At 43.6% G+C, this 22542-nt stretch overlaps 1 protein-coding gene across 1 annotated transcript in view; it reads right to left on the bottom strand.

Moving 5' to 3' along the window:
- LOC116516109 (teneurin-1-like) overlaps nucleotides 1-22542 on the bottom strand; it is a 348491-nt gene that overhangs the window by 36140 nt on the left and 289809 nt on the right. The window contains 2 exon segments of the mRNA XM_032228512.1: nucleotides 2812-3178; nucleotides 14395-14549. Of these exon segments, the coding sequence (XP_032084403.1) occupies nucleotides 2812-3178; nucleotides 14395-14549 (522 nt within the window).

The following is a 22542-nucleotide window of genomic DNA, read 5'->3' as shown; positions in this document are numbered from 1 at the left end:
AGTCCCAGGCAGGAGTCCTTATAACAAACTTTGCCAGGGTTCCAAATAGCATCCAAGAATCCAAGGCAAAGTATTGCTCAAAGTTCCAATTTATTAAGAGAGCCATGTTGGCACATCTGGGAAAACCCGAATCTGAAGGCTTCTCAGTTTTCCCCACCTAGTTGAAAGTTCAAGATCTTCCCCCCACACCCACAAATCTATCACATGGTCCACTGCCACACTGGCAGTTCCACCCAGTTCCGGTCAGGCACAGAGGTGCAAAGACCTTGTCTTTCTAGAAAGAATTTTGTTATGGCTACATCGCATCTCACTCCTATAATCCCCCCTCCCATTTTCCCACAATAGAAAATACATAGTAGAATAATATAAAGTGTGGCAGACCAAAGATCCAAAAGGAAAGATGGCTGCAGGACTGACAAACTCTTGATAATGGGACACAGTTGCCCTATTTCTTCTTGCACAGAACAAGATCATTGCATTGAGGCAGAAGAATCAGAATGCTAGCAATCCTCAAGCTGACTAATTATTTCACTTCTAAAAAAAACAAAGTAAGCCAATTTTGCAATTAAGATAATGTCATTCATCCTGACACACTTTCTTGTTTTTAAAGCATGTGAACTCTGCCCTCTGACCAGGAAAAGCAGCACTCTGTGGAACTGAAGTCCACATTAATGTTGGTTAGACAACTGTCTTTTCCAACCCTAGAAACACAGGAGCAACACTTGCATTCAAAGAATAGACAAGGGAGACTTGGAGGGGTGAAAGTTCACATTCTCCAAGCTGGAAAAAATTGACTATACAGTCATGATTTTGTGAAAACCTCATTGTTCTGTTTTCAAGCCTCCCGGATTCAAAATGGGTTGCTTGATTGTGGATGATGCTTCCATCATTCCAAATGAGGCTTAAACTGGCATCACAAAAACCAAGTTGAACATTCAGGGAGGAGATTAGAATACATCTGGGGAACTCCAACGCCCATCTTCCAAGCAAAGGCATTCCATTGCGAGGCTTTGAAAACCAAGACACAGTGAAACTCTTCTAAGTAATTTCTTTTATTCAATCTGGATCAGTCACCAGGACCAGAAGTTTAGTCTTCTGAGCTTTCGGAGTCACGCTGGAGCCCATCCTCAGATAAATTCTCTCTACTGGAATGTGACAGTAGAGAGAGAGAGAAGTTCTCTGAGGCTGGGCTCCAGCATGACTCCGAAAGCTCAGAAGACTAAACTTCTGGACCAGAGGTGGTATTCAACTGGTTCGCACCGGTTCGGGCGAACTGGTAGCGGAGGTTTTGAGTAGTTTAGAGAACCAGCAAATATCACCTCTGGTTGGTATTTGGTATACCTCCCTCTTTCTCCCTAAATTACATAGTCTTTTTGCTCCTCTGGAACGCATCCCTTCCCTCCTGGGAACTTGGACAACATTCTATCACACCCCTATGAAGACAAATCTATTTATGCAATAAATCATCATTTAAATCACCACAGGGTCAGGCGGAAAGGAGATGTTGTTCTCCTAATAAAACTATTCTTTGGGGAGCCTATTTGCCTCAGAGTTCTGCTTGCGATGGGTGTATTACTTGGAACCAGAGGGGATATTCAGCTAGTTCTGACAGGTTCTGTAGAATCGGTGGCGGGAATTTTGAGAGTGTGGAGGGCAGGGGTGGGTTTCAACCGGTTCGCGGCGGTCCCTGTGAACCGGTTGGTCGGCGAACCCGGAAGTAAGTAACTTCCAGGAACGGCAAAGGGTGCGGCTGCCCGCCCGCGGTCCTTACCCGGTTTTGACAAGTTCTGCGCTTCCACGCATGCGCAGGACGCATACAGTGCCTGCGCGATCCTCCAGGAGCAGCTGGAGCGTCGCGCAGATGCTAGTACGCATGCATGCACCGCGCGCGTGCACGAGGACGCCGCCGGCCCCGTTCCAACCGAACTGGTTGGAACGGGGTGAGAAACCCACCCCTGGTGTAGGGAATGGGGATTTTGCTGTATCCTTCCCCTGCCACGCCCACAAAGCCACACCCACCGAACCAGTACTAAAAATGTTTAAACCCACCACTGCTTGGAACCCTGAAAGTTGTAGCCTGTCGGCTGCCAGTAGAGCTAGGTGCAGAGTCAGACGAGGAGGAGGTGGAGGGAGAGCCTGTGCTGGCTTTAGAGCCTTTTGAAGGCTCTGATAAGGAAACAGCATCAGAGGCAGAGGCAGGACCTTCCATCCTTCCCCAGGTGGACAGACAGCTGTCTTTGGGGCCTGAGCTGAGTGAGAGGGAGGAACAGATGAGGCGCGTCCCAAATGCACGTATGCGCAGAGAGGAAAGGAGAGGAGAACAAAGGAAAACAGGGAAAAAACGGGGAAAAAAGATGTGGACGCTAGCCAGCCTCTCCTGGCTGTGTGAAATAAATAGACGGGGTTTGGGAGTGGCCAGTTGTCCCAGACAACCGTTTGTTTCTAGTACACAACAAGCAATTCAGATTTCTTGGCCAAGTCTGTTTGGACTAATTATGTTGATTTTTGTTTATCCACGTCAGGCATGACATGCTCTAATCTTTGCTATCGGTGTGCATGCGCTTGGTTCGCTCGGATGTAGCACTTCTGCGCATGCGCAGATCATCTGTGATGATGTCTGGGCAGGTGGGCAGAGCCTCCTGCCACCTTCACTACCAGTTCGCCTGAACTAGGGCGAACCGGCAGAATAACATCTCTGATCCCCGTGAATAAAAGACTGTTCCTGCCCTGTTTGAAAAGGGGTTTGTTTTTACTCACGAGTAAGAAGCTTGCTAAGGCTGGGTCAGAATGGGAGAATCCATCACCACTTGCCTGAGAAACAATCACAGTTGGGATCAATCTTGCAGTCACAGTCTGTCGGGGCCCCAGCAATGACCGAGATTTCTCCATTGGTGGTGACCTGCTGGATGCGGTTGATCTTCCTTTCATCCGTCTCGGCGATGTATAACACGCCGCTGTGAGAGACGCCAACAGCACGGGCCGATTCGAGGGTGGAATGGATGGCCACTTTGCTGACCAGCACGTGGTCAACGCCCGGAACCTGGCAGTGAATTGGGCGCCCCGCGATGATGCGAACCCGCCTGCTCTGAGAGATTTGAAGGACGATGTTGTTGTCCAGCACATACAATGAGTTGTCGAGTGGATTGACGGCCAGATCTGTTGGCCATTCTAAACGAACCTGCAATGTGAAAAGGAATAAAAGAATTTCAAATGATTGGTACACTTTTTTGTTTTGCAACAAAAGAATGATGTTGTCTTCCTGTTCATTCAATGATTCTTTAAGCAGCAGTGGATAGATATTTTTAAATAGACAATTAGATGTTTATCAATTGCAATACAGCAAATAGGGTGCTAATGGTTACATATTTTATGTATTGTTGCAGACTTCGGACTGATTCATGGCATGAGGTGTTTCAGGAAAGGGTTTTTGTAATTTGTCTGAGGGGGCAAACATTTCTCACTCATCCAGAAGTGCTCACTAAGTGAATGGTCCTGGAGTTCAAGAGAATAGAGTAGAGTAGAGTAGAGTAGAGTAGAGTAGAGTAGAGTAGTGAGTAAGAGTAGAATAGAATAGAATAGGATGGCATGGCATAGAATAGAATATAAAATAGAACATACAATATAGAATATAGATTATAGAAGATAGAATAAATAGAAGATAGAATATGGAATAGAATAGAATATTGAAATGAAGAATAGAATAGAATGGAATGGAATAGAATGGAATAGAAATTTTATTGTTACTTAATATACACTAATCAGCATTCATTAAAATGAAAGTTCATTACATTCAGCTCTCAAAAGATAACCATTATGCATATATCCACCAAAAATAATGTAATGTTTCCATAAGCAAAAAAAACAATATCTTCAGCCCATCTATTCTCCAAGATGTGTATGGACTGGGGAATTGTTTGGATGTAATACCAAAATATGCTTCAGAGCTTGGAGGGGAGCAAATATGATCCGGAAATGTAATTCTTAAAATCAGAATTTTTTTGCAGCTGCTTTAAAGAGTTGCAAGCAGGTGCTACATTCAGATTCCCGAGCTCTTCAAAGCACCTTTTGGGTACCTAAAATTCAAAGTGCCCAGTGTTATGTTCATATTTATAAAGAGGAGACTAAGAATGTTAGGTTTAAAATACTCAGGGAGCCCTTCAGTGCCATTCCAAAATACAATGGAATTTTGGTCTTTTTTTAATTTTTGCCAAATGCTGCAATTAATTTGCCACATTAACTCTACTGGAAAAGGCAGTTTGGAGAAGGGTTTGGAAATGGAAAACTTGGAAAAATTAAATGGTTACCACCATGTAGTGGTAATAGATCTGTTTGCAGTGAATGAATGACAAAGCTGAAAGTAAAATTCAGTGAATGTATTCCCCCCTTCCATTTTTTCCTAAAAATATTTGACTACTTGGCATTAAGATGGATGTGGCTAGATTCATCATTGTGGCAAGAAATGGACTTCTTGTACAGAGAAGATGGATAGGATGAACTATTTGGGGACATTCTAAGCCCTTGGTCATTTATTTTGCTTTCTTCCTTAATTTGGATCCAAGGCTCTATAATCCAACAATACTATGGAAGAATTGAAGATGAAACCCAACTAAACTTCATGAAATTACTCTTTCTTCTTACTAATAAGTTGTGAATCAGGGAAGCAAACCAAAGTTCCATATAATTTCTTACGTCAAAATCTAGATATGTAATTCAGGGTTGAACTAAGGATTCTTGATAATTCCATGATTTATTGTTGTTAGTTACAAAGTCATGTCCGACCCATCATGACCCCATGGACAACATTCCTCCAAGTCTTCCTGTCCTCTATCATCCCTTGGACTTCATTTAAGCTCACACCTATTGCTTCAGTGTCTCCATCCAGCCACTACATTATCTGTCGTCCCCTTCTTCTTTTGCCCTCAATCTTTCCCAGCATTAGACTCTTCTCCAGGGAGTCCTTCCTTCTTGTTAGGTGGCCAAAGTATTTGAGTTTCATCTTCAGGATCTGGCCTTTTAAAGAGCAGTCAGGGTTGATCTCTTCTAGTTTGATCGCCTTGCAATCCAAGGGACCACAGAAGTCTTCTCCAGCACTGTAGTTCAAAGGCCTCAGTTCTTTGGCGCTCAATTTTTTTATGGTCCAACTTTCACAGCCATCCATTGTAACTGGGAAAACCATAGCCTTGACTATGCACACTTTTGTTGGCAGAGTGATAAGGATTGTTGATTCCTAATTCCATGATTAGGATATTGTCTCGATTGTTTCTCTGGCCTTAAACCCTCTTTAAGATTAGCCCTTCCTTCCTTCCTCCCTTCCTTCTTCCTCCCTCCCTCTTTTTTTCTTTCTTTCTTTTTTCTTTCCATCATTATTATGTTTACAAATAACTCAAGGTGGCAAACAAATCCAACACAGCTCCTCCAATTTTCCCTATAACAATCTTGTGGGGTGAGTTGGGCTGAGAGAAAAATGACTGGCCCAAAGTCATCTAACCGGCTTTCATGGCTAAGGTGGGACTTGAATGCATGTTCTCCTGTGACTTTTGAGGCCCTTAATGTCTATATACAGTATACAGACATGCTAGTTTTGAAGTGCCATCAAGCTCACTTATCCAAAAGGCAGCTTAAGGAATACTTGCTGGTAATCACAGCTTGAAAGCAAAATAATTATAATATGCACAAAAACAGAACTCTTGAAATGCTGCAGGTGGGAAGAAGCAGAGCTGGTAGGAACCTAGTCACATTCCTTCTAAATATGAAATAAACAACCCCAACCTTCCTACCCAGTATTAACCATGAAGCAGGCATAATTTTGCTTAAATGTATAACTTGAAACATTGGAAGATTTTTGCCACCCACCAAAATCTCAGGAGCAGTAGGGATTATTTCTTTCATTTTAAAAGGATGCAGTCTTCATTGGCATAGAATGAAGTAGAGTAGAGTAGAGTAGAATAGAAATCTGGAAAGGACCTTGGAGGTCTTCTAGTCCAGCCCCCTGCTCAATCAGGAGCACCTATACCATTTTATATAAGTGTCTGTCTGACTCTTCTTAAAAACCTCCAGTGATGGAATGGCCACGATTTCTGGAGGCAAGCTCCACTGGTTAATTGTCCTCACTGTTAGGAAGTTTCTCCGACTGCTTCTCTCTTTGATCAGTTTCCAACCATTGTTCCTTGTCCTGCCCTCTGGTGCTTTGGGGAATAATTTGACCCCTCTTCTTGGTGGCAGCCCCTCAAATACTGGAATACTGCTATCATGTCACCCCAATTCTTCTTTTCTTTAGACTAGCCAAACCCAAATCCTGCAGCCGTTTTTCATATGGTTTAGTCTCCAGGCCTTTGATCATCTTAGTTGCTCTTCTCTGAACTTTTTCTAAAGTCTCAGCATCTTATTTGTAGTATCTAACCAAAATTGGTTGCAGTATTTCAAGTGTGGTCTTACTAGGGTTTTATAAAAAGGGGCATTTCAAGAATAGAGGAATTGGCAAACATGACAAAAATATCTTCTTTCTTCAACCCTGGTGGTGTCCTGTTCTCTTTTGCAACCAAAAGAGTCCTTTTATTTGCAGAAATGTCATTCTATAGAAAAAAACACAACATTTTTCAAAGTTCTGATGCATTTTGTGGCATCGTCAAATGAAGCCCTTGGCAGATTTTTGCAGAAGGGAAAGAGTGCTGTTTGTAAAACTTGGTTGCTGGCTTGTAACTTGATGCAAATTTAGACATTTATCTGCATACTTTATGCTGCTTAAATAGGTCAAGAATGCGCTCAAGTTATTATAATGTAATTTGTGGCTCTAGCAACATTCAGCACTTATTAACTATGTTATTTGGTATAATGCATTTGAGGAGTGATTCAGATGTAGAGGGGAATGGGGAGAGAGGGGTTTTCTGCCAACTCCAGAGAACAACCCAGAACACAGCCTTCGGTGAAGAGTGACAGAAGAGGCTGATTGAATTGCAAATCAGCACTGATGAAACTTTTCTTTCTGAACATCAGCAACGTCAGATATTTTCAAATCACACAATTTGATTGCATACATTCCAGAGCTGTTGGTCGTAAGGATCTGGAAGCTTTAGCGGGGGAGAAAAATCTGTTGGGGGCCGGAGACTTCTGCCTTTTTTTTTTTTTGCTCACTTCAGCAAGAACTGAAAATGTATTCAATAATTCTTGTGACAACTGCAATTCGATGTGATAGAAACTTGGGCTTCTTGTGTTACAAAATTATCAAGTTTTAAACTAGGATCCTGTGCCAATAGAAGAGTACTGTATATCTGTAACTCAGGGGGTGAAGTGTGAAGTCTGTGGTGCCCTCATAGCTTAGGTGCTTGTTGGTAGACATCTCATTACCTAACAAGGTAACATCACCAGTGTGAGTGACTGTAAGTTCATCTACAACTACAACATACTCTATAGCCGTGCTGGCAAACCTATGGAACACATGCCGGAAGCTGCATGCAGAGCTGTCCCGCATGGGATGCACAGCCTCGCTGGCCTCTTTGGCATTCCTGTGGCTGCATGTGTGCCGGGCACTTGGCCTTCGTGCCTGTGGGAGTGCCGAAACCTGGAAGGGCAGTGTTCCATTGTGCATGCACATGGCAGCACCCAAACTTCCGGGTTCCCGGCGCGTGCATGCGTGACAGCCAGCTGTTTGTCGGGCACACACATGCACCAGAAACCAGAAGTTTGGGTGCCGGAAGGCGCATGCGTGATCGAATGCTGCTCTTCCATATTTCTGCGCTCCTGCATGCACAAAGGAAAGGGAGGCTGCATGTTCATCCTGGGATGTTTTTTTTGGTCATTTCCAGTACGCAGGTTGACATGCGGTGACAAAAAAGATTAGCCTTCACTGCTCTATAGCATAAGGACTATGACAGCCATGATGTTGGAATGGCAGAAGACTAGCAGAGCATTTTTATGCACTCCAGCTAACAGTCAGAACACACAATGAAGACTCATTAATCTCACAATACGTGAACTAGTTTTTCAATTGGGACACTGTGAGCACCCGAACAAGCTAAATCCAAGAAAGCTAAGGAATTCACGGCACCTTGGCATTCAATCAAATCATACATCACAGACATATAGAAATAAACCACATTTACACACCATTCAAAAGAGATAATTAAAAATCTAAGAAGGAAAGAAAAAGACCAGAATATCTTATCTTCAACAACAGCCCAACACCCAGATAAGCAAGAATTAATATCAGACAAACAATCAAACAGATAAGAATACCCTAATCAAGGAACTACTACTAAGGAGATAGTCACACCTCCATAAACATTGGGAGGGCAAGTTACTGTACACAAAAAAACAACAACGTAGTTAAGCAGTGAAATGTCTACAAGCAAACCATCAAGGTCAGTGAGTGTACCAATGTTCCTATTTTCCAATTCTTCTTTCACAAATCCCAAAGGGTGACATAATGTGGGAATCTTTCCTTGCACCTGATAACAATTATGATTATTACAATCACAGTGATGATTTGGGGGCAGCCAAGGAGGAGTGATAGAGAGAAGGACAAAGTCAAAACCAAAACAAATCACACTAACACGTTCTACCACCTTATGTTCTGACTTAGGCTTCCAAAGGGCACGAAGCAAACTCCTTGCCCCAACAAAAAAAACAAACCTTTTATTAAATTACTATGAATTCTACTTATTCACATCCAGTAAAATCTTTCAAGGGAGGATTTACAGCCACAGATCTTATTGGCATAGAGAACTGCCAGGCCAATATCTGCAAAACCTGGCAAGGAGCTCGGAGAGTCACGAAACAATTAAGCGAACTAATTGTTTCCTGCAAACTCCCCTCCCCTTTCGCTCCTCTTTCCTTCCTGGGGGGCCATTCATGGACCTCTGGCCTTACTCCCAAGTCAACCCTGTTCCTTAGCTGTTCCCTTCATCTGGCAACTCTGTGCATGTGTACACTGGGAACAGGCTTCATCTGCCCCACTGATGTCTGATGCCAAAGGAAGCTGATAACTGGCATACGGCACTGGCTCCCCCTCTGCCTCCAACACAGAGCTCTCATCAGAGCCTTCCCCAGACTCCACGACTGGCCCATGTTCCTCCCCAACCTCCTCACTGTCTGAATCTTCTGCCAGCTCTGCTGGCGGGCCATAACACCTTACAAAAACCAAGTACCCTCAAACAAATATCACTGAAGAAAATGCTCAAGGGGACATAAATCCAATCAGGTGATGTGGTAGACATCACCTCTCGGAGCAGTGGAGTTATGATCTTGGTCTGAGGGGAAATGAGATCATTCCCCTGTCATGGTCAGACCACTACCTACTGAGGCTAGACTTCCGGAGGCCAAACCCCCACCGTGGGGAGGAGGAACCGACCAGGTGGTTCTGCCCCAGGCGACTGATGGACCCTGTTAGGTTCCAGACGGAGCTTGGGGTCATTCCAGATGCTCTCGCCCACAGTTCGGCGGAGACTATTGCTGCGGCCTGGCACTCGGCGGCATCGGAGTCTCTGGACCGAATTGCGCCACTACGGCCCCTCCGGGTCAGCGGCTCACGGAGGCCCCCTTGGTTCACCGAGGAGCTCCGCGAGATAAAGCGCCGGAGGAGACGCCTAGAGCACCTGTGGAGGTCCGACAGGTCCGTATCGAACCGGGCACTGTTGACAGCTTGCACCAAGGAGTATATTTGGGCATTGAGAACCGCCAAAAGATCACACATTGCCTCCTTGGTAGCGTCCGCCGAGTCTCGCCCGGCCGCCCTGTTCAGGATAACCCGCTCCCTCCTAAATAGGAGGGAGACGGGGAACCCCCTGCAGGGTAAGGCTGAGGAGTATAGTCAGTTCTTGGCGGACAAAGTTGCTCGGTTTCGATCGGAACTGGACTCCACCCCCGCAGATCCAGCCGAGACACAGGGGAATAACTTGGTAGACCATCTCTGGGTTGAGTTCCAGGATGTTGCCTCCGGGGATGTGGACAAGGCTATGCGAGCTGTGAGTTCCTCCACCTGCATACTGGACCCGTGTCCCTCTTGGCTGACTGCCAACAGCAGAGAGGTGACACGAGGCTGGATCCAGGCGGTTGTTACCGCCTCTCTTCGGGAGGGACACCTCCCCACCGCGCTTAAGGCGGCGGTGGTGAGGCCCCTCCTGAAGAAACCTCTTTGGATCCAGCAGTTCTTAATAACTATCGTCCAGTCTCCAACCTCCCCTTTGCGGGGAAGGTTGTTGAGAAGGTGGTGGCCTTACAGCTTCAGCGTACCTTGGAGGAAGCTAACTATCTTGACCCCTTCCAGTCTGGCTTCAGGCCCGGTTACAGCACTGAAACCGCTTTGGTCGCATTGACCGATGATCTCTGGAGAGCCAGAGATGGAGGCCACGCGTCCATCCTGGTTCTCCTTGACCTCTCAGCGGCTTTCGATACCATCGACCATGGTATCCTTCTGCGACGACTGCGGGAGGTGGGGGTGGGCGGCACTGTTTTACAGTGGTTCTCCTCCTACCTCTCGGACAGGTTGCAGTCGGTGTTGGTGGGGAGGGAGAGATCGTCCCCGAGGCCCCTAACCTATGGGGTGCCGCAGGGCTCGGTTCTGTCCCCCCTGCTATTTAACATATACATGAAACCGCTGGGCGAGATCATTCGGAGGCACGGGATTAAGTACCACCAATATGCGGATGATACGCAGTTGTATCTGTCCGCCCCGTGCCAACTCAATGAAGCGGTGGACGTGATGAACCGGGGCCTTGAGGCTGTTAAAGACTGGATGAGAGCTAACAAACTGGTGCTCAACCCGGAAAAGACCGAGTGGCTGTTGTGTTTCCTCCCAAAAATTCGGCTAGCATTCCATCAATCAGCTGGGGGGACAAAATTTATACCCCTCAGACAGGGTCCGCAACTTGGGAGTCCTCCTGGACCCACAGCTGAGTTTCGACCATCACTTGTCAGCTGTGACCAGGGGGGCATTTGCCCAGGTTCGCCTGGTGCGCCAGTTGCGGCCCTACCTGAACCGGGAGGCTCTCACAACAGTCACTCGAGCCCTTGTGATCTCTAGGCTGGAATACTGCAATGTGCTCTACATGGGGCTGCCCTTGAAGAGCATCCGACGACTTCAGCTAGTTCAGAACGCGGCCGCGCGAGTGATCATGGGCGCACCACGGTTCGCCCATATAACACCGATCCTCCGTGAGCTGCGCTGGCTACCTGTCGATCGTCGGGTGCACTTCAAGGTTTTACTTACCACCTATAAAGCGCTCCATGGTAGTGGATCTGGCTATCTGAGAGACCGCCTCCTGCCAATTACCTCCCTGCGTCCCATCAGATCGCACAGAGTAGGCCTCCTCCGAATTCCATCCGCCAGTCAGTGCCGACTGGCGACTACGCGGAGGAGAGCCTTCTCAGTTGCAGCTCCGACACTATGGAACAACCTCCCCGTGGAGATCCGTACCCTCACCACCGTCCAGGCCTTCCGCACAGCCCTCAAGAACTGGCTATCCCGTCAGGCCTGGGGATAGGATTACTCTCACCCCGCCCGAATGTTGAGTGAATGGTGTGTTTTTATGGTTAATTTCTTTTATTCACGTTTCTTTTTCTTTTTAAGTCTTGTCTTGCACTCCCTTCCCTCCATTGTTGTAAGCCGCCCTGAGTCCCCTCAGGGAAAAGGGCGGCATATAAATGTTTAATAAAATCCTAAAAAAAAAAAAAAAAATCCTAGACATGTAGGAGAGAGGAAAAAAACTTGGGGCACAAATTTTAATAAATTCGTGCTACATAAACTCCATGTATAAACTCTAAACTAGAGTTCTGAACACAAAAAATGCCTTTTTAATTAAAGAAAAAGTTCCAAGGACAGATTCCCATTATGGTGTGTGAACAAGGTTTTAAAGTGTTTTGCCAGACCACTTGAATTTCAAGGGCTGCCGATATCTGAAAACGCCCAACAGGATTTTTAAAAAGCCATATTAATAGTTGAGGACTTTTGGCCGTTTTGTAATTCAAGTCCCTGGCAGAATAGCTGGTGGTCAGAGATGATGGGATGTAGAGCTCATCATGTGAAGGTCGCCAGTTCTCCCTCCCTGACTCAAAACTTCTGTTAGAAAGAGTAACTTTGAGTACAATTGAGAAAAGAACAACACTGTACTCGCAGTTGAAAAAATAATAATGTGAATCACATGTTATATCTTCATAGGCTCAAGGTGACCTTTCTTTCAGCTAAAAAAAAACCAATAAAGGAGAATAATTGTACCTCAGGGTAGAAATGAGGGTTTTTTGGTGCCCTCTGGCTTGGTTCTTTTCTTGCAAATGTTTATTACCCAAACTAGGTAACACATCAGTGCTAGATAGATATCAATGCCAAATAGACAGATAGATAGAAAAAGCAATAGCACTTAGACTTTATACTACTTTACAGTGCCTTACCGCCTCTAAGCGGTTTAGAGTCAGTGTATTTCCCCCAATAATCTGGCTCCTCTTTTTACAGATCTTGGAAGGATGGAAGGCTGAGTCAACCTTGAATCTGGTGAGACTCGAACTGCCAAATTGCAGGCAGCTGGCAGTCAGAAGAAGTAGGCTGCAGTACTGCATTCTAACCACTGCGCCACCGCAGCTCATTATGGGTTGGATTCAGAGATGGCTTGTCACAGTTCGATTACCCAATTATTTAAACAAGAGCATGGCAAGCATAGCAGTAGCACTTAGCATTTAGACTTCTATACCGCTTCACAATGCTTTTACAGCCCTCTCTAAGCAGTTTACAGAGCCAGCCTCTTGCCCCCAACAATCTGGGTCCTCATTTTATACACAGGATGGAAGGCTGAGTCAACATTGAGCCTGGTGAGATTTGAACTCTAGCTAGATAGCTAGATAGACATACAGACAGATGACAGACAGACAGACAGACAGACAGACAGACAGAGTGGTCATTGGTGCTCTCTGAGCTTGGTACTTTTCTTGCAAACATTTCATTACCCCAATTAAGTAACATCATCAATGCTAGTAAAGAATGAGATTTACTCATTCTTTGACCAGTTCTGGAGAACTGGTAGCGATTTGAGTAGTTTGGAGAACTAGTAAATACCACCTCTGACTGCCCCTGCCCCATCTATTCTCTGCCTCCCGAGTCCCAGCCGATGGGGAGGGAATGGGGATTTTGCAGAATCCTGCCATGCCCACCAGGCCACGCCCACCAAGCCATGGCACACCCACAAAACTGGTAATAATTTTTTTTGAATCCCACCACTGCCTCAGGTGCTTTGGGGTATTTATACAGACAGAGGCATCTCTGGAATAACCCTTGTGAGTCAGCACTTTTATCATCAAATTATATTGTATAGTAGATTCAAGACATACCCACTATTTCAGAATAAGAATTTAAAACTCATAATAGGATCCCTACAGGAAAACCATATCTTTTTAAAGGCTGCTATTTTACATTCCTGTCTCTCAGTGGATTTACTGGCTATGGAGTGGCTTCCACGCTCAGGGAATACCTTCAGAATTCTACTAAAGTTTAATTCTCCCATAATCTTATTAAAGTTAATTAGGGTGAATTAGCACTGATGGCGTTACCTAGTTTGGGTAATGAAATGTCTGCAAGAAAACAAGCAAGCCCAGAGAGCACCAAGGACCTGTCCCGTCAAACCCTGAGCTACAAATATTCTCCTTTATTGCTAACTAGCTGATAACCAAGCATTGTCTGGGTATTTATAGACGCCGAGCCATCCCTGCCCTCTACCTTCCCCTCCCATGTGCTCCTCTTTCCTGCCCTGTCTACGATCCTGGCACTTTACCCCAATCCATCAGCGCTTTCCCATTGGTCCACGGTGGAGGACCGTGGATGGGGCCACAGGGAGGGGTGGGGCGTGACCTCGTTACAGCTGGCTTTCCAGAGGAAGCTGTGAAAGAACTGATATCACAAACAATTGCCGCTCTAGGATGCCACACTTGCTCTCCTTAACAGGCCAGGCATTCCAGAGTTATGCTGGAACACAGACAAACACTCCAGGGGTGCCTATCCTGCCCCTACCACAGTATTTGTTTCCAGAGGGAAGCCATCTGTGTACCAAGTTTGATTGAAATTGCTTGAGGCGCTCCTGAGTTATGCTGGAACATAGATAAATACAGCCTAATCAAAAAAAATAAGATTAGGATGAAAAATTATCTGCCTTTCAGATTTATTCCAATCAAGATTTTACTGCCCTATTTTGAGTCTTGGGAGATTTTCAGTTGAAGTCACTGTACAATACATAAACCATGTTGCTAAACACGTTTGAAAGTTTTGCCATTTTGCTTAGGAGACATCAGAAATGATCTCCAAGTCAGCTCCGTGAGCCAATGTGACAGAGGTATTTGTTAACGCCTAATTTTGTCATACGAAATGGACTCAGTTTCCAGGCTGAACAGTAACAATGAATGGAAACGGTTATTGGTGACCTGAGAAATGTCCATGCTGGCATCACAGCGCAGAGGCTGTGTTGATGTGAGGCCGTTTGAGCCTATCAACGTTGTGATCTGCCCACTCGCGTCAACCTTACGAATCGTGGTGCCGTCCACAAAGTAAATGAAGCCGTGCTTATCAACGGTGATACCTGTTGGGGAAAAAGGAAGGAAAATTCAGCAGCAGGACTAGGAGAGAATAGGACGATAAATGCAAGATGGAGGAAGGAGACCATCGAGCAAGGAATAACATTAAAGGAGGACACATGGCTGGAGGATCTGACCTCCCTTATACTACTTGGAGGACCCTGAATAGGTTGAGAGTTGGAGTGCCTAATGAAAAAAATAATATTGCCAAGTGGAGACTCTTAGCGGATAGCCACATGCTGTATGATCGGGGAGAGACACAGCCCATCTTTTGGTATGTTGGCTGCTACCAGAAACATGTACCAATAATGACATTTTTGGCCAATAACAAGGCTAAATGGAGCTCCATTCTGGCAGTTTAATGTTTGATCTAGACAAAGGAGGAGAAAGGAGGAGAGGAAGAAGTAGTAGTAGTAGTAGTAGTAGTAGTAGTAGTAGTAATAGTAGTAGTAGTAGTAGTAGTAGTAGTAAGAAGAAGAAGAAGAAGCAAGAAGAGGAGGAGAAGGAGAAAGAGAGTAGCAGCAGCAGCAGCAGCAGCAGCAGCAGCAGCAGCAGCAGTAGTAGTAGTAGTAGTAGTAATTGGTGGTTCTGAAGGCCTTCCTTGTTTTTACTGGTCTGCTGTGCTTTTAAAAGTATGAACCTGTCATGCTCGGTAAACATTCTTGATTTTTATCAATATATTTTTACCATCATGAAGAATGTATGAAGTAGCCCTGGGGGTAGCAGAGGCCAAAACATAACACAAACCGGACATTAGTCAATTAAATTGCACTTGGACATCAGCTGATTGAGGAAATAAGTCAAGAGGAGCTACTTCTGGCAGAGATGGATGGGGTCTGTCATCGCGAGGTTCTCATTTTTTAAAAGAGCCTGATTCTCAATCCACCCCATCCAGAGGTTGTATTCAGCAGGTTCTGACCAATTCTGGAGAACCGGTAGCAGAAATTTTGAGTAGTTCAGAGAACCAGTAAATACCACCTCTGAGTGGCCCTGCCCCCATCTATTCTCTGCCTCCCAAGTCCCAGCTGATCGGGAGGGAATAGGGATTTTGCAGAATCCTTCCCCTGAAGTGGGGTGGGAATGGAGATTTTGCAGTATCCTTCCCCTGCCACGCCCACCAAGCCATGCCACGCCCACCAAGCCACACCCACAGAACAGGTAGTAATTTTTTTTGAATCCCACCACTGACCTCACCCCATTTCGTTATCACTCTGTTATTTGTAGAAAAACCAAACAGAACAGAACAGAACACAACAATGCTGAACAGGATTAGGTGTGAAATGCTTCTAAAATATCCAAACTTTGATTTAAAATGTTTAAACGTTCAGTTTTGTAATAGTCAGAAATCAGCTGATGAGGGTTCCTGGTTCGTTCAACCAATACAAGATGTTTTTGAGAGCCCCCCCCCAATATTCTGAGTTTTGGAGGGTAATGGATAAGGTCACCATCCTTCTCAGCAGCTACTGAAAATGTATGGAATTTTCTCTTTCTGACAGTCCATCTCACTGCCACCCCCATAATTGGTTTATTTATAAAACAGTCTTATTTCACAATGCCTTTGGTCCTCATTGAATAGAGGCTTTTTATAGGAATCCTATTGTAATTGTTCTTTTCAATTGTGCTGCTATTCTTTTATTGTTTGCTGCACACCTTCGGTTGGGAGTTAGGCCTGGAAATACTATAAAATAGATAAGCACATAGCCATTTCCAAGTATTTCTTTTTGATACACTTCTCCAATCACACAACAATTTTAAGTGCATATAATTTCCCCCAATATCTAACACTATTACACACGTTTGATGCAAAGAACTGTTATCTCCAAATCTGGAGATCAAATAGTGAAGGATAAACTGCATTCTGATTTCCATATTGATTTAACAAATGGTAGATTTGATACACTTTTACAAAAAGCAAGTACTGAATAATATCCATCCCATGCTGACTTCTAAATACACACTGCATTTTAGCTCCAATGAGACTGAAAATTTTGTAATCTTCCCATCCATCTGCCTTAAATATTTTATTTTTATTTTGTCTCTTGAGACGGTTTCGAAATAGACCCAGAAAGTGATATAAAATAATATTGAGAAGAAAATGACAGGTAGAAAGCAGTGTTTTGTTTTTTTTAAGCTTGAAAGCATCAGAATGGCTTAGAAACATAGTAATTATCTACTTGAGATCTGAAATTCTGCAATACTGGAATTATACTGATTCTTAAAAGCAGTGCAGATTACAAATGGTTCATATACTAAGGCATGGTTTGTTTAACTATCATTTATATTTTAAGCTACCATTGACTGCGTCTGCATAACAGCCACAAACTTGTTATTTGCCTAGTTTCACACTGGAGTTCAGAGAAAATGTGAAAAAAAACCAACAAAAGTAAAAAGAGCTTAACTTGATGAACCCAAACATTCGAGTCCCAGATGTGAAGGTGTAGAGAACAAAGATGATGACTTTGAAGGAGATATGTAGGGTCTGTTTCCTAGGCAACAAGGACAAAAGCATTTGTATAAAACCCAGAATATCCAGATAATGTTTAGCAGCACCTCAGACACATCCCTTATTCACCGAACTATGAAATGGAGAAAGAGGTTTAGCAAAATGAGATTTGCAAGGTTTGGTTATTATTGATTAGGTGTCATCAAGTCACTGTCAACTCCTAGTGACCAAACAACATGTGTTGTCCATGATGAGCTGTTCCTAACCTTATATTTCAGATCTTCCAAAATTGCACCTATTGTTCCCGAGGCTTCCTAAGAGCCTGAAGCAAACTTCTTGTCCCGACAAAAACCCTTTTATTAATTTACTGTGAATTCTGCTCATTTACATCCAGCAAAGTCTTTCAAGGGAGGATTTAGAATCACAGACCTTATCTGGTTTGGAGAGCTGACAGGTTGATATCTGCAGAACTTGGCAAGGAGTCTTGAGAGTTACGAATCAATGAAGTGAACTAATTATCTCCTGCAAACTCTACTCCCAATTTCACTCCTCTTTTTATTTCCTTTGAGAGGGTCATTCATCGTCCACCTGTGGCCTTCCTCCCAAGTCAACCCCTGTTCTTTAGCTGTTCCCTTCGTCTGGCAACTCTGCGCATGTGCATACTGGCAACAGGCTCCAGCTGTTCAACTGCCTCACTGATGTCTGACTCCAAAGGCAGCTGATAACTGGCATATGGCTCTGACCCACTCTCTGCCTCCGACACAGAGCCCTGATCAGAGCCTTTGCTAGACTCCAGGACTGGCCCATGTTCCTCCTCAATCTCCTCATTGTCTGAATCTGCTGCCAGCTCTGCTGGCCACTGGCAGGCCACAACACCTATCATGATTATAACTTCTGGTCACCCTTCTCTTCTCTTTTTTCCCTACCTTTCCCAGAATTAAAACTTCACCTACTACTAAAGATAAATATCTTCTAAAGATATTTACCCATGTAGTAGGCTATATCGCTGTCATCCTTGTCATCTTCTCAGCTTCTTGTCTTACTCTCCTTCTCATCTTTCCTATTACCTTCTTTTATTGGTATCTTATGATTTAGAATAGAATAGAAAAACAGAGGTGGAAGGGACCTTGGAGGTCTTCTAGTCCAACCCCCTGCTTAGGCAGGAAATCCTACACCACTACAGACAAAAGGTTATCCAACATCTTCTTAAAAACCTCCAATGTTGGAGCATTCATAGCTTCTGAAGGCAAGTTGTTCCCCTGATTAATTGTTTTAACTATCAGGAAATTTCTCCAATCACACTTGGCCAATAAAGAATTATATTAAATAATTAATTAATCAATCAAGTTACCGTCGACTCCTAGTGGCCAAAAGATAGATTTTCCTCCATGATGATCTGTCCCTAATCTCGTCTTTCAGATGTTCCAGCACTGAATCCATCATCATTCTAACTGCTGGTTATCTTTCTCTTTATTTCTTTTTGCCTTTTCTCCACATTAAAAACTTCTTGAAAGAGCGCTAGGTCTTCATTTAAATTCTCTGAATCTGGACTGAAGCAAACCTTAAGAAATGGAGTCTTAGTCTCCCTTTTTTTAATCATTACATTTTTAGTTTCATTTCCAAAGTTAAAATACAAACTTCAAACGAAAACAAGAACAGAGCAAAACTAAACAAACAAAATGAGAAAAATGTGCATAAAAACAAAGAAAAAGAAAAACATACACATTTATTGTCCCCTAGTTGAATACTGAGAAGTACATTTCAGCAATAAGTTTCGCAAAACATGTTCAGTTTATGAACTTCTACAACTCTATTTATTCAACCAATTTGACTTACCATCTATCTACAAAAACAAAACTTAACAGGTAAAACCCAACAGCCAAGCTAAATTTCGAAACCCTTTATTAACAATCTATTATTTTATTTAATCACATAAGGTCCACAGGTTGTAGTCTTAGCCATCCTGTGAAGTTGGTCTCATGGTCTGCTCTAGCTAATACGGCTGATGGGGGCCTTGTTTGCAGGTGTTTTCCTCTGGATTTAAGTCTCTAATTCTTCATGTTTCCTTAAACGATATGTAATTGGTGCATACCAGGGATGCAATGCTACCGGTTCGGGCTTCACCATAACCGGTAGTAAAAAAATGCTTAAAAAGTAAAAAAAAGTTCCGACAATTAGCTGTGCAACAATCAGCTGTGCCTGATTGTCTGCGAGGTTCCTGCTTGTTGCAGGAGCCATTTTGTGTGAAGTCCAGCTGCTTTTACATTGTGTGTGAGTCAGTTGTGCAGCCACGCCCACCTGGCCATATGACCACCAAGCCACACCCACAGAACTGGTATGGAAAATTTTTGAATTTCACCACTGGTGCATACCCACGAGGATAACGCAACCCACACTTAGATATGCTTCCTTTACAACAAGGGGGAATTCACACAAACACACAAATTAAAATCACACTTTCTTGCTCTAAAAACTGCAATCCAAACCAAAGTAAAAGACGGGACAATTCAGAGGGTTTGCAAAATAAATCTCCCTGGCCATAGATAGCTACTATATATGCTGAAGGGAAAAAAACCATCCTGTCTTCTAAAACGTTGGTTTAAACGAAGATTCCAGAAAGCATCATAAATTGAAATATAGATTCATTGAATGTGTGATACCACAAGGGATTTAGAATGATGCCAAAATATAAAAATGATAGACAGAAATAATTCAGGATATGAGACTTAGTAATACACATTAAGAACAAACAAAGAACTCAACAAATTTGGCTGCCACTCAACTTCGTCTTTAGATTTCAGTGTCTGCAATCTCATGTAAAAATGAAGAGAAAGACACTTCTATTGCTAAAAAGATAGAGGAGATGACATGTAGAAGGTAACCGTAACTGCCAGATCAATGTTTTATTAGCAAATAAGGGACAGCATGATGGAGACATGTTTGAATCAATAAGCAGTCAATGGAAATGTATAAAATCTCTGGCATCAGTTACTTGTTGCATTTTTAAATTTTAGAAAACATATTGAATAATGTGCCAGAGGCTTTTAAAAAGCAATAGCAATATCATTTAGACTTATATACCGCTTCACAGTGCATTACATCCCTCTCTAAGCATTTTACAGAGTCAGCCTATTGCCCCCAACAATCTGAGTTCTCATTTTACTGACCTCTCTAAGCTTGTTAAATGAAACAAATATGATTAATGTTATTTTATTTGCATTAAAATATATGATACTCAGGTGCCACACTGTTCATGCATTGATATGTTTGTAAAAACAAAAAAAACTTTTAAAAAGTCAATCCTCATCTTACATACCGTATTTTTTGGAGTATAAGACACACCTTTTTTCCTCAAAAAAGGGCCTGAAAATCTGGGTGCATCTTATACACTGAATACAGCATTTTTTGCCTCCTGAAACCCTTCACCAAAATGGCCGTGCAGAGCCTTTAGGAGGCTTTCAGAGAGCTCCTGGGGGCTGGTAGGGCAGAAATGAAGCAAAAAATGGGCCGTTCCCCCCCCGCAGCGAAAAATGGGCTGATTTTTTGCTCCCCACCCTCCCAGGAGCACTCTGCAAGCCCCCAAAGGCTATTCATGCCTTTATTTGAAAAAAAAAAAACCAGACCTATTTTCACGAAAAATAAGCCGTTTGGGAGGTTTGCAGAGTGAAAAACTCCCCCCCCTTTTTGGAAAGCTCTTTAGTTAGAGTGATTGATGAGAATTAGATTGATCAAGTGCTGTACAGCAGAAACAAGTCTTAGGTGCTGCAGATTGTCAGTGATTTTCTTCTCCAGCACATGGATAAATACACCTGGAAAAATCTACCTACCGGTACCTACCTACCTACCTACCTACCTACCTACCTACCTACCTACCTACTGTATCTCTCTCTCTCCCTCTCTCTCCCTACTATGAGCCAAGGTGGCGCAGTGGTTAAATGCAGCACTGCAGGCTACTGCTAGATCAGCAGGTCAGCGGTTCAAATCTCACCGGCTCAGGGTTGACTCAGCCTTCCATCCTTCCGAGGTGGGTAAAATGAGGACCCAGATTGTTGGGGGCAATATGCTGACTCTCTGTAAACCGCTTAGAGAGGCCTGAAAGGCCTATGAAGCGGTACTATAAGTCTACTGCTATTGCTATTGCTATTGCTATTACCTACTCTCTCTCTCCCTACCTACTGTATTTTTCTCTCTCTCTCTCTCAACATCTACCCTCCTAGCTACCTACTCTCTCTCTCCCTACCTACCTGTTGTATTTCTCTCTCTCTCTCCCTCTCTATCCCTCTATCTACCTACCTACGTTTTTTTAAAAAATGCCTCTTCAAAACCTTGGTGCCTCTTATAATCCAGTACGTCTTATACTCCAAAAAATACAGTAATCCACATACAGCATAGACGCAGAAGCTGATTTAGGGTCAATTCCATTTTCTGCAAAATAGAAAATTCCAAGTACAACTAAAAGACTGTGTAACCCTCAGCAGGCAGAAGAGGCGTTGGAATCCTTGGGCATCTTATACACTGAATACAGCCATTTTTTGCAAAACAGAGGCATTTTTGCATTCCTCCAGCCCCAGCAGCACTCTGCAGGCTTCAGCAGGGCTGGGGGAAGGCAAAAACGCTCTATTTTTGCAAAAAACTAGCCCATTTTCTGCCTATTTTTCACAAAAAAGGGGGTGTTTTTGCCTTCCACCAGCCCTGCTGAAGCCTGCAGAGTGCTCCTGGGACTGGGGAGGACAAAAACGCTTCCGTTTTGTGGAAAAAATGGTCTGTTTTTTGCAAAAAATGGGATGTGTACCTACCATCTTTGAAATCTTGGGGTTCTTATATACCGATGCATCTTATAGTCCAAAAAATAGGGTATGTATGTCTTCTCCCACTCTGTGTTAAAAAGAAACACCCTTTATCTAAGTCCTTTTGTGGTGGGTCACAAGCAGTGGTCCTAAAAGGAAATCAAGGTTTGACCTCATAGAAGCAGAACAGCTGCAAAAACGGGGCCTTCTCTAACACTTTTCTTAGGCAGAATGTTTTTTAAAAAGGAGACGGCATGACATGAAATAAAGCTCAGCACCGAGAGATGTCGAACAAATTTCTCTGACTTAGGTATGCAGTGCAATCCATAAGTATTTAATATAAGAACGTTGCCCGAAGCCATCCATGTGCCGTCTCAGTCAACAGAAGTGCTATTGTTTATGAAGTGCAGCCTAAAGCATCAGGCAGGGCTGCCTTTCTTCCCCTGTGTTTATCCCCAAGTGCTAATAGACAATTTTATACCGATACAATTTTTCCCTTTTTCCTTTTTGCTAGTGACATTCTAATCAATATCATCTCTTCCCTAACAGGGGAGCTAATCTGGCATGGCGGCATTAATAGCAATAGCACTTAGAATTATATACTGCTTTACAGTGTTTTACAGCCCTCTCTAAGATGTTTACAGAGTCAGCATAGTGCCCCCAATAGTCCAGCTCCTCATTTTACTCTGGGATGCAAGTCTGAGTCAGCCTTGAGCCGGTCAGGACCAAACTTCTGGCAGTGGGCAGAGTTAATCTGCAATGCTACAT

This window comes from Thamnophis elegans, chromosome 12 (assembly GCF_009769535.1).
Source record: "Thamnophis elegans isolate rThaEle1 chromosome 12, rThaEle1.pri, whole genome shotgun sequence".
Lineage (NCBI taxonomy): Eukaryota > Metazoa > Chordata > Lepidosauria > Squamata > Colubridae > Thamnophis > Thamnophis elegans.
Note: the sequence above shows the minus strand (reverse complement) of the source record. Positions and strands in the feature narration are given on the sequence as shown.